This window comes from Elgaria multicarinata, chromosome 3, assembly GCF_023053635.1.
Source record: "Elgaria multicarinata webbii isolate HBS135686 ecotype San Diego chromosome 3, rElgMul1.1.pri, whole genome shotgun sequence".
Classification (NCBI taxonomy): domain Eukaryota; kingdom Metazoa; phylum Chordata; class Lepidosauria; order Squamata; family Anguidae; genus Elgaria; species Elgaria multicarinata.
The window spans coordinates 161,845,645-161,858,741 of NC_086173.1; the positions used below are offsets into that span (position 1 = coordinate 161,845,645).

At 43.0% G+C, this 13,097-nt stretch overlaps 1 protein-coding gene across 1 annotated transcript in view; it reads right to left on the minus strand.

The window, feature by feature from the left end:
• LOC134395706 (zinc finger protein 345-like) overlaps positions 1–12,866 on the minus strand; it is a 34,435-nt gene extending 21,569 nt beyond the window's left edge. The window contains exons 1-2 of the mRNA XM_063121870.1: positions 12,695–12,866; positions 301–600 (exon numbers count right to left, since the gene is read on the minus strand). Coding sequence (XP_062977940.1) covers positions 301–600; positions 12,695–12,866 — 472 coding nt within the window. The remainder of the gene's footprint in view (positions 1–300; positions 601–12,694) is intronic.
• Positions 12,867–13,097: the final 231 nt, after the last annotated feature.

Here is a 13,097-nt window from a genome sequence, read left to right on the forward strand (position 1 = left end):
TGAAAGATGGCCTACTCTAGGAGACCTCATCATAGTTATTTCACACCGCCGTTCACACTCAACTGAGGCAGTTGTGCTTCCAACAGAATTCTAGATGTGCTACCCTATATTTCTCCCCATCTTCTCTGATCATTGACCATTTACTGGAGAAGTAAGAGAACCCCAGCAGCAGAGATAAAGCTGGTAGTATTATATTATATTATATTATATTATATTATATTATATTATAGCTGGAGACAATTTTGGGTGCTGTACTATGTACTTGAAAAAGTCAGTACAAGTCAAATTAGGCAACTTTACCTAACAGCTCTTGGGGATTAATCCTCTGAGAATGATGTTGCAGCTCCACACGGGATGACATCTTCTTCCTCCTGCGAATAGCTTTGACTCCGGGTTGACTGTGGCCTTCCACTTCCTCCGTTGGGTGGGTTTCCTGCCGATCTTCTGCTCTTTCCAAACTTGCTGAGGCAGCTTCCAGTCCCCCACATGGAGAAAGGTTCTCTCGTACTGCCAAGTCCGATGACTCTCGTGGCCCCTCCTGTCCTTGATCTTCTGCCTTATTTTCCTCCCCATTGTCTCTGTTCATCGACTCTTCGTCAGCTGGAGAAACAAGAGAATCCCAAGGAACTGATACCCCAGACTAGAGAAATCTGGGGGATGAAAAACAGGAAGGGATTCAATAAAGTAGGGTGATCTTATGGAAAAGACGACAGGGCTCCTTTTTAAAAAAAAATCTTTTTGATTGTTTCCAAACAACAATAAATGTAAGACACTACAGAGCAACACATAATACATATAGACACACACACACACACAGAGAGAGAGAGAGAGAGAGAGAGAGAGAGAGAGAGAGAGAGAGAAACCAAACAAAGCAATGCAAAAAAACAAAAACAAAATGTTCTTCCAGTATTCTCCTCAGCAAAAAGATGTGACAATATTGTGTTTTTTCTTACTCAATCACTATCAAATCCAAATCTCTAATTTCTCTCTTAACGTTTTCTACATTATTGGTTTAACCCATGTGGATTTCATTTCCATTTGTAGGGTAATTACATGAAAAGGAGGACAGGGCTCCTGTATCTTTAACAGATATATATAAAAGGGAATTTCAGCAAGTATCATTTGTATGCATGGATGTCCTGGTGAAATTCCCTCTTCATCACAACTGTTAAAGCTGCAGGAGCCCTGCCTAGTATGACCATATACAAAAGAGAGCAGGGCTCCTGCAGCTTTCACTATTGTGATGAAGAGGGAATTTCAGCAGGTGCTGCAGGGATACAAATGACACCTGCTGAATTTCCCTTTTCTATACAACTGTTAAAGATATGGTCACCCTAAATTAACTCAAAGAAGGATATTTTCTCCTCAGAGACCTTATGAGAATGGAGTTCTGTGGAGAAAAGTGCTCCTGCCTTTGACCTGGGGGCACTAAGAGAGGCCAAGTATCTTTGTGAGATTACTGAAAATCCTTAGACAAACACAAAACAGAAAAATCTCACTTAATGTGAACAACCTTTTAAAAAAGCAAGAATTCCAGAGTCTACCCTGATGGGGCACCCTAAGCTTGCATGTGCCGGCCTAGATGCTGGCACCAGGCCTACTTCCCTCTGTCCTGACCGTCTGCTCCTCCTGATGTGATTCAGGGACGCTGGGGTTGCAGAGCCCTGGATTTCATCCCCAGATGAACCCCTGGTCAAAAGCTTTTTAAATAGTCTGAAGGCTAGAGCAGGTATTGAAGTGCACTGATATTTACTGTATTTATTTATTTATTTTATATACCACCCCATAGCCAAAGCTTTCTGGGAAGTTTACAAAAGTTAAAAACAGTGAACATTAAAAAGTGTATTAAATTTAAAAACATCAAAAATATAAACCAACAGTATAAAACAGTATCCATTTTAGGCAACAACAGTTCTGGAGTCCATTAAAAAGCAAACAAACTTAGCATATGTTGTTAAATGCCTGGGAGAAGAGAAAGGTCTTGACCTGGTGCCGAAACGATAAACTGTATTGGCGCCACGTGAGCCTCATGTGGGAGATCAATCCATAATTGGGGGGCCACCACTGAAAAGGCCCTCTCCCTTGCTGCCATCCTCCGAGCTTCCCTCAGAGTAGGCACTCGCAGGAGGACCATAGATGTTGAGCGCAGTGTACGGGTAGGTTCATGATAACTGTTGGAGCGCAATACACATTCCATATACCACTTCCATAGTGTTATTTACAGATTTTTATTCTAAATTCGTAATGATTTGACATAAGCTGTAGGTCAGATAGCAACCCTGTGTCCTCCCAGCATTCCTCAGCCAGCCATGCACAGGATTGAACCCTTAACGATTAATCAATTAAAGGTTGCATTCCCTAGTATAAAATCCAGCAAGTCTTTTCCTTTCTCTTCTCAAGAAACAGGATGAAGCTCCACTTTAGGGCCAAGCCAGATGTTCCCTAAGATGACTACCTGTCCTCCCTGTAAGCACTCCCAGCCCCAATTCAATCAGAGATGTGTTCTTTATTTTTATCCTAATTTAATTTTTTTTAACTGTGCATATTTATTGTTTTATACTATATGTGTTTATCTGTACGCCACTTTGAGATCTTAATAATAAAGGGCAGGATATAAATGTAATAAATAAATAAATAAATAACCGTCCTCCCAATGTGGGGGGGGGATGAAATTTTGGTAAAATAATAAGTGAGCGGAAAGCTTAAATCCCACCCCCACCTGAACAGACATGTTTCTAACCCAACTTAGGGCTGCGTGGACTTACACAGAGGTAAGTAAAATACTTAGGAAATTGTTACATTTTGTTGTTAAAGAACCTGGTGAAAGGAACACCCCTAACACGTCTGCAAACATGGCTCAGACCTATTCCAAGCAGGACACGACACCTTGAAAACTATTCGAAAACTTTATATTGGGTGTTTCCTGGGCCCCAACACTTGCCACTACTGTTATAAACTGTTTTAAAGCAGTAGTGTAGATCCTGCCATGGGAAAAAGATAAGTTCCTTTCACCTCTCATGCTGCCATGGGAGCGGTGACTCCTCCTGTAGTTCCTTGCCTTGCTGGTCATCTTCCTCCCTTCTAACCAGGGAGTTCCCTAACTGCTTTGTTTTACTTAAGAGAGGCACAATCTTCCTCGAACTCACCAATATCTCCCCAAAAGCCAAGGAAGGTCTACAGCCAAGGACGGAGCCACAACCAGGAACAAAGCAGCAACCACTCCAGGTGAGGAAGAACATCTGCAACAGAGCAGCCAGTGAGTTAAATTCCACATAAACAAACCTGGGTGGAAAGGCCCAACCCTGAAGTTCTCTTCTGGATATTCAGACTGTGTTGTTGGCTGAGTTCTTGCTGGATACAAAGAGGGATTTATAGTTTTCCTCCTTCCTTCCAATCCTCACTTCTCACCTCAATGTCTTTGCTCATTTAAATGGGGCCAGGTGTTGGTCATTTCTACAGTGAAATGGAAGGGTCTACTCTACCTGGGACTAAATTTGGCTGCTATCCATAAGAACATCAGAAGTGCCCTGCTGGATCAGACCAAGGGTCCATCTAATCCAGCACTCTGTTCACACAGTGTCCAAGCAGCCATTGGCCAGGGATGAACAAGCAGAACATGGTGCAACAGCACCCTCCCACCCATGTTCCCCAGCAACTGGTGCACACAGCCTTATTGCCTCCAATACTGGAGATAGCACACAACCATCAGGGCTAGTAGCCATGGATAGCTATTGCCTCCAGGAATTTATCCAACCCTCTTTTGAAGACATCCAGATTGGTGGCCCTCACGACATCTTGTGGTAGTGAATTCCATAATTTAACTATGCGCTGCCACCATCTTTGTGAGCAAAAGGAAGCCCAGGAGAGTGAACTAGAAAGGAAGCCTGCGGGTGGTTCCGGGAACTTTCCTCCATTTTTAGGGTTTTTTTTTAATAACATAATTTCTTGCTGGCCATTTGACATGCTTCAAAACAAAGGGGGTGTCCAATGTCAATCCTGCACAGAGTAGACCCATTGACATGGATGAGACTTAAGTGAGTCGTGGTTAAATAAATGTTTATTTATTTATTTATTTATTTATTACATTTTTATACCGCCCAATAGCTGAAGCTCTCTGGGCGGTTCACAAACATTAAAACCATAATAAAACAACCAACAGATTAAAAGCACAAATACAAAATACAGTATAAAAAACACAACCAGGATAAAAACCACGAAGCAAAATTGATATAAAATTAAAATACAGAGTTAAAACTGTAAAATTTAAATTTATGTTAAAATTAAGTGTTAAAATACTGAGAGAATAAAAAGGTCTTCAGCTGGCAACGAAAGGAGTACAGTGTAGGCGCCAGGTGGACCTCTTTGTGGAGCTCATTCCACAACCGGGGTGCCACAGCGGAGAAAGCCCTGCTCCTAGTAGCCACCTGCCTCACTTCCTTTGGCAGGGGCTCACGGAGAAGGGCCCCTGTAGATGATCTTAAGGTCCGGGTAGGTACATATGGGAGGAGGCGTTCCTTCAAATAACCTGGCCCGAAGCCGTTTAGGGATTTAAATGTCAATACCAGCACTTTGAATCGGGCCCAGACCTGGACTGGCAGCCAATGAAGTTGTAAAAGGACTGGTGTAATGTGATCTCGCCGGCCAGTCCCTGTTAGTAAACGGGCTGCCCTGCTTTGTACCAGCTGAAGCAGGCAGCCCAACATATAACGCATTGCAGTAATCCAAACGAGAGGTTATCAGAGCATGGATAACTGTAGCTAGGCTATATCTGTCCAGACAAGGGCGTAGTTGGTATATCAACCTAAGCTGATAAAAGGTGCTCTTTGCTACTGAGTTCAACTGTGCCTCAAGTGACAGTTCTGGATCCAAGAGCATCCCCCAAACTACGGACCCGATCCTTTAGGGAGAGTGCAACACCGTCCAGGACAGGGCAAACATCCCCTCGCTGGACAGATGAACCACCCGCTAACAGTACCTCCGTCTTGTTTGGATTGAGTCTCAGTTTGTTAGCCCTCATCCAGTCCATTACCGTGCTCAGGCACTGGTTCAGAACAGTCACTGCCTCACCTCGGTTTGATGAAAAGGAAAGGTAGAGCTGGGTATCATCCGCATATTGATGACACCTCAGTCCACATCTCCGGCTAACCTCCCCCAGCGGCTTCATGTATAGGTTAAACAGCATAGGGGATAAGATAGAGCCCTGTGGAACCCCATAGCTTAGGAGCCACGGCACAGAGCAATAATCCCCCAGCACCACCTTCTGGAATCGGCCATCCAAGTAGGAGCGGAACCACTGCAATGCAGTACCTCCAACTCCCAGCTCAGACAACCTATCCAGAAGGATACCATGGTCGATGATATCGAAGGCCGATGAGAGGTCCAGGAGAACCAACAGAGTTGCACTCCCCCTGTCTGTCTCCCGACAGAGGTCATCCCACAGGGCTACCAAGGCAGTTTTCGTTCCAAAACCAGGCCTGAAACCCGATTGAAGTGGATCAAGATAATCCATTTCATTCAAGAGTGCCTGTATTTGTATTGTATTTCTTTATTTACAGTCAACAGACCAATATAAAACAAGAAGATACACCATTATATAAAACAGTACAAAGTAGGGATAAAAAAAGGGAGTGTTACAAAACCACTAAAGATACTAGATTGTTATTTGTTGGTTTCTGAAAAGGGAACAGAATTGGTTATTGGGGCCTAGCATAGTGAAAAAGGGAGGGATATATAGATAATAAAATTGCTAATCTGTGGATTTAAGCACAATCAACATCCATAAGAGATCTGGTGCGGATGGCCAAATTCAGGAATTTGGCTACCTGCTCAGTGGTAGATTTACTGGAACCCTGAAGTAGACTAATCAGGAGTGACTCAGGGGAGCGTCCAGGGAGACGTTGCATAGTAGGACATAATAGGTCTTTCCTTGCCTGTTGGTAAACATTGCAATGGAAGAGCACATGCAGAATGGATTCCACCTCGATGTTATTACATGGGCAGTATCTGTTTTTGGATGGAATTTTCTTATATCTGCCCTCCAGCAACTTGGAGGGGAGGACGTTAAATCTTGCTAGGGTGAATGCCTTCCTGTATTTGGGAATGGTTAACCAACCCAGGTAAGGCATTCCGTCTTTGCAAGAAGGGACTGGGAGACCCAATGATTGGGGGGAACATGGTCCCCAGGCAGTTCCCCGGAGCTCTTGGTGGTCTATATCCAGTAGTCTCTGTTTGGTGATCTGTTTAGCACTGTCCAAGTCCAGAGATAGCAGGAAAAAAGGGGATAGCCCTATTGAGGTTACTTTTTTCACCACTGCCCTAGACCAGTGAGATTCGGAGGGTTCTAACAGGACTTTGGTAACCAAGGAGTTGGAAGTGAGCGTTAGGTGGCAGCGGAGCCAGTAATGTATGGTGAATATCCAAGCTTGGCATTTTAGTGTACTTAGTCCAGCCTCCAAGTTGAGGGCAGCACCGGAAACACATCTAGGGACTCCGAATATAAGCCTGAGGTAGAGATGTTGCACTCCTTCAAGAGAACTTTTGAAGTGTGGAAACCATATTGGAGCTCCAAACAGAGTCTGAGACACTATTTTAGCTTTGTAAACCCGGATGGCTGCTGGTAGATATTTCCCACCTTTCGCAAAGAAGAATCGGGATAACGCACCAATAGTTTGTTCAGCTTTGCAGTATTTGGCAAAACCATTTAGTAGTCTCTTGAGGCCCAGACGAGTCTGGGAGATCAAAACGGCATCGTCAGCATAGAGAAGAACGAAAACTTTTGTTGAACCTATCTTGGGAGCATGCGATGGTAATGACGCCAAGCAGGCAGGGAGGTCTGCCAGATAAAGGTTGAACAAAATGGGGGCGAGAACACATCCTTGTCTGACACCAAGTGAAGTGACAATCTCATTTGTGAGATGTCATTGTCTACTGCAACGAACCTGGGCAGATGTTTTATGATACAGAGATTGAATCAGGAACAGAAGCCTGCTTTCGATAGAAAGCTGTTCCAGTTTGCTCCAAAGATGGGCTCGGCATATTGAATCGAAGGCAGATTTGAGATCAATAAAAGCAGTGAATAATTTGCCTCCACTGGGTGTAGAATATTTATGAACCAGGTGAGCCAGTACCAGGCAATGGTCAAGAGTAGAGCAGCCTGCTTTAAAGCCAATCTGTTCTTCTCCCAAGATATTGTTATCAAGGATCCATGTTTTTAGTTTCAAGGCCAAGAAACTGGCAGAGACCTTACCAACTACAGATAAGAGGCTAATAGGCCGATAGTTGGATGGGTCATCTTTGGATCCTTTTTTATATATTGGAATAACAGTGGCTTTTAGCCAAGTTGCAGGAATTAACCCAGTTTTATTAAGGAGAAAAGAGGCGCTAACAAGACAGTCCACCAGCTGATGTTGCTTTTCAGCAAGGTTATCAAGATGCTTTTATCCCTGGTTGTTCCATTAGCCCATTGCTCGTTAAAGGTGTGCGTGGAAAGATCCAAAAGGTGAGCGGGGACATTCTTTTGCCCATTTCCCCTTTCATGCGGTGACCAGGGGATTGCCAGCCCATGACATCACTCGTTCCAGGTTGGGAAGGCGCTTCTTATAGAGGCTTAGCATTAACCCACGGACTATCCAGGCCAAGTATCTCACAATGTTTGATGTGGCCAACTCACTCAGAGGAAAACAGTAGTCCAAATGTTCAACCTGTGACCATTTTTGTTTAAAAGGAGCAATACAGATTATAACAGATAAAATACAAACACACTTTTATTACTAATGAAACAAATTCAAAGTTACATAAGCAGTCTAAAAAACAGCAACAGGTACTCTAGCAGGTTTCCAGTTCAACTCTATAATGGAGAAAAAATAGTAGCCATTCCAACATTTCACTTCTTCCTCTCTCCTCTGGGCAAGTTCAAAATCCCCCAACATTTCCTTTTAAATCTCTATCGCTTGGCCCAATTCTCAGAATTCTCACCACCATCTCAGCATTCCTGGGTGTGGCTGCTACCATGGGAACGCTGCCATGTCAAAATAAGATGGCTGGCATTTCTTCCACTGGGGGTGGGGAGTTACTTTCTCAAATTTCTCCCAAAGCCAAATTTCATAAAATGATACAGTACTATTAATATACTAAAAACATTCAGATAAAACATGCAATTAATACCATCAATGAACCACATACATAGAATATTAAGCTGTAAAAATCATCCCCCATAAAATGCCTAAAACAGCCAATGAGCCATTTAGCCTGAGGGAGGGAATCCTACATGCCGCTACCACTAAAAAGGCCCTGCTTCATGCAAATACCTTCCAAGAGTTAAAGCAACAACACCCAAATCAAAATCCCAGCTGATCAACTCTTTATATTTGAAGCTTTTAACAGGGATGTGTCCTCTTTGATGAGAAAGAATGGGTTTGCAGAGACTGAAATTTAACACATTTCACATATGGGATGTCTCTCCTGTGCACAATCTCAAGTTCACGGGGGCTTGATTCATCATCCGAACAACCCGTACAGTGTGAGCATTTATGTGACATTCCCCTGAACAGACACCAAGATGTTCCATAAAGTTTTCTGTACAAGTGAATATATATATATATATATATATATATATATATATATATTAAGTGTTTCTATGGAGACTTCCCTCTGTGCATTCTCTAAACTGCAGTAAGTTCCGAACTCTAAACGCATCTCTACACATTCATAAGGCATATACTTCCATAAAATTTTCTTTAGACAATGGAAGTACAATTAAGGTATTAACAGCTTAATCTCACTAAAATGTACTATTAATATAGCCAATGAAATGGAGGTTGGGTGATTCATGTATCACATCCACTCAAAAGACCCTGTCTCATGGAATTCCTTCCGAGATACAAAAGACCATCATAAACATGGTCCTAACTGATAACGAATTAATATTGTGTAGATCAGATGAGAAAGTATTTGGATTCTTTCATGTAAAGTGTGTGGAAGATCTGAACAATCTACCATGTTCCAAGGAGATAGTGTGTTTCCGTTCTCATGTGCATGAAGGCAGGACTCAATATCAAAAACAGAAGTACAGTGGGTACAATTTATGGCCTCCTGTTTATGAATATCTTTGTTATGTATGGTAAGGTTTGCTATGCAAGTCAACCTTTTCTCAAACCCTGAGCAATTCGAGAGAGTCTCTTATTTATGAATGCTTTGATGTTTAATAAGTTGGGACTTGTAACGGAATGTTTTTGTGCACAAAGTGCATTGAAAAGGTTCCTTTCCAGTATGGATTCTTTTGTGCACATTAAGGTTGTTGCTTTCTCTGAAGCCCTTTCCACATTCTATGCATTGAAAGGGTTTCTCGCCTGTGTGAATTCGTTGATGAGTCATAGAACCATAGAATCATAGAATAGCAGAGTTGGAAGGGGCCTACAAGGCCATCGAGTCCAACCCCCTGCTCAATGCAGGAATCCACCCTAAAGCATCCCTGACAGATGGTTGTCCAGCTGCCTCTTGAATGCCTCTAGTGTGGGAGAGCCCACAACCTCCCTAGGTAGCTGATTCCACCGTCGCACTGCTCTAACAGTCAGGAAGTTTTTCCTGATGTCCAGCCGGAATCTGGCTTCCTTTAACTTGACCCCGTTATTCCGTGTCCTGCACTCTGGGAGGATCGAGAAGAGATCCCGGCCCTCCTCTGTGTGACAACCTTTGAAGTATTTGAAGAGTGCTATCATGTCTCCCCTCAATCTTCTCTTCTCCAGGCTAAACATGCCCAGTTCTTTCAGTCTCTCTTCATAGGGCTTTGTTTCTAGACCTCTGATCATCCCGGTTGCCCTCTTCTGAACACGCTCCAGCTTGTCTGCGTCCTTCTTGAATTGTGGAGCCCAGAACTGGACGCAATACTCTAGATGAGGCCTAACCAGGGCCGAATAGAGAGGAACCAGTACCTCACCTGATTTGGAAGCTATACTTCTATTAATGCAGCCCAAAATAGCATTTGCCTTTCTTGCAGCCATATCGCACTGTTGGCTCATATTCAGCTTGTGATCTACAACAATTCCAAGATCCTTCTCGTTTGTAGTATTGCTGAGCCAAGTGTCCCCCATCTTGTAACTGTGCATTTTGTTTCTATTCCCTAAATGTAGAACTTGGCATTTATCCCTATTAAATTTCATTCTGTTGTTTTCAGCCCAGCACTCCACCCTATCAAGATCACTTTGAAGTTTGTTTCTGTCTTCCAGGGTATTAGCTATCCCTCCCAATTTGGTGTCATCTGCAAATTTGATCAGCGTTCCCTGCACCTCCTCATCCAAATCATTAATAAAAATGTTGAAGAGCACTGGGCCCAGGACTGAGCCCTGCGGCACCCCACTCGTTGCCTCTCCCCATTTTGAGAAGGTTCCATTGATAAGTACTCTTTGAGTCCAATTCTGTAGCCAGCTGTGGATCCACCTAATAGTTGTTCCATCTAGCCCACTTTTAGCTAGTTTGTTAATCAGAATGTCATGTGGTACTTTGTCAAAAGCTTTGCTGAAGTCAAGATATATGACATCCACAGCATTCCCACAGTCCACAAGGGAGGTTATCCTATCAAAAAATGAGATCAAATTAGTCTGACAGGATTTGTTCCTGACAAATCCATGTTGGCTTCTAGTAATCACTGCATTGATTTCAAGGTGTTTACAGATTGACTTCTTTATAATCTGCTCCAGAATTTTCCCAGGGATGGATGTCAGACTGACTGGTCTGTAGTTCCCAGGTTCCTCCTTTTTGCCCTTTTTGAAGATATGGACAACGTTAGCCCTCCTCCAGTCGTCCGGCACCTCACCCGTCTTCCATGATTTTGCAAAGATAATAGACAAAGGTTCTGAGAGTTCTTCCGCTAGCTCCTTCATTACTCTTGGATGCAGTTCATCGGGCCCTGGGGATTTGAACTCATTCAAGGAAATTAGGTGTTCTTTGACCATTTCTTTATCAATCTCAAACTGCAATCCTGCCCCCTCAACTTCTGCTTCACTTTTTCCAGGGGGGTCATAGACCCGCTTTTGGGAGAAGACCGAGGCAAAGTAGGAATTGAGCACTTCAGCCTTTTCTTTGTCGTCTGTTATCAATTTGCCATCCTCATTAAGCAGTTGAACCATCATTTCTTTCCTCTGTCTTTTACTACTCACGTATCTGAAGAAAGCCTTTTTATTGCTTTTAGCATCCCTCGCTAATCTCAGCTCATTCACAGCTTTAGCCTTCCTGACGCCATTTCGGCACTTCTGCGCCACTTGTCTGTACTCTTCTTTTGTAGCCTGGCCTTCCTTCCACTTCCTATATGTATCCCTTTTTGTTTTCAGTTCATCAATAAGCTTTTTGTGGAGCCACATTGGTTTCCTCTGTTGTCTTCTATCTTTTCTCCTTGTTGGAATTGTTTGTAACTGTGCCTTTAAAATTTCATTTTTTAAATACTCCCACCCATCCTGCACTCCTTTTCTTTTTAGGCTCCCCTGCCACGGGACCTTACTTATTATAGTTCTGAGTTTATTAAAATCAGCTTTCCTAAAATCCAGAGTATGTGTATGGCTGCGCTCGACTTTTGTCGCCTTCATAATCAAGAATTCAAGTATGACGTGGTCACTTTCCCCCAGAGTTCCCGTAACTGCCACTTTATCCACTAAGTCATCCCTATTGGTCAATAACAAGTCAAGGATTGCTGATCCTCTAGTTCCTTCCACCACTTTCTGTAGGAGAAAGTTATCACCCATACATGTCAGGAATTTCTTGGAAGGGCCGCTTTTGGCAGTAATGGTCTCCCAACAGATATCAGGGTAATTGAAGTCCCCCATCACTACTACATCACACTTCCTTGAAACACTGGCAATTTGTTTCTCAAAAGTTTAATCCTCGTCTTCTCCTTGATTGGGTGGTCGATAGTAGACTCCGATTATCATATTCTTTTTATTCCTAGCCCCATTTATTTTAATCCAGACGCTCTCGACAGGACTCCCAATCTCATCCGCCTGTATTTCTGTGCAGGAATAGGTATTTTTAACATATAGTGCAACTCCACCTCCCTTTCTATTTCTTCTGTTCTTTTTGAACAAGTTATATCCTTCAATTGCTATATTCCAGTCATGGGAGTCATCCCACCAAGTTTCAGTTATACCTATCAAGTCGTATTTGCCTTAATGTAATAAGAGTTCAAGTTATTCTGTTTGTTTCCCATGCTCTGGGCATTAGTATATAGACATCGAAGACCATGTGTTTTATAGTCTGGCTTTGTTCCTACCTTGTTGCAGACACTATTTTGGGACTCTGTTGGAGCTGTTCTCTGTACTGTGGTGCATTGGCCTTCATCCATTGTTGCCTCAAAATTTACATCTCCCACCCCCGCAAGATTCAGTTTAAAGCCCTCCTGATGAAGTTCTTCATGCTGTGGCCAAACTCATTCTTTCCAGCCCTTGTGAGGTGCAACCCATCCCTTGCCAGCAGTCCATGTTCCAAGTAGCGTAGCCCGTGGTCCCAGAATCCAAAACTCTCACGATGGCACCACCTTCGAAGACAGTCGTTCATCCGGAGTATTTTTCTTTCCCTTTCTAATCCTCTTCCAAGAACCGGGAGGATGGATGAGAAAACTACCTGGGCCCCAAAGTTCTTCAGTTTCCTTCCCAGAACTTCAAAGTCTTAAGGGATGAGCTCCGATTGTAGCCTTCTCCACAATCTTCACATTTATAAGGTTTCTCCCCTGTATGGCACATGTAATGTTGCTTAAGGGTTGCTCTTTGACTGAAACGCTTTCCACATTCTTCACATTTATAGGGTTTCTCACTGGTGTGAATTCGTTTATGTCTGCTTAGGCTTGCATTTTGACTGAAGCTTTTCCCACATTCCTTACACATATAGGGTTTCTCTGCTGTGTGAATTTGCTGATGTCTGGTAAGGTATACTCTCTGACTGAAGCTTTTCCCACATTCTTTGCATTTAAAGCGTTTCTCGATTCTATGGTACACTTTATGTACAATAAGGTCTAATCTTTGAGTGAACCTCTTTCCACATTCTGTACAATTATGCAGTTTTCAACCTAAGTGAATTTTCTACTTTATTGGTTGAATCAATATGGATTTCATGTC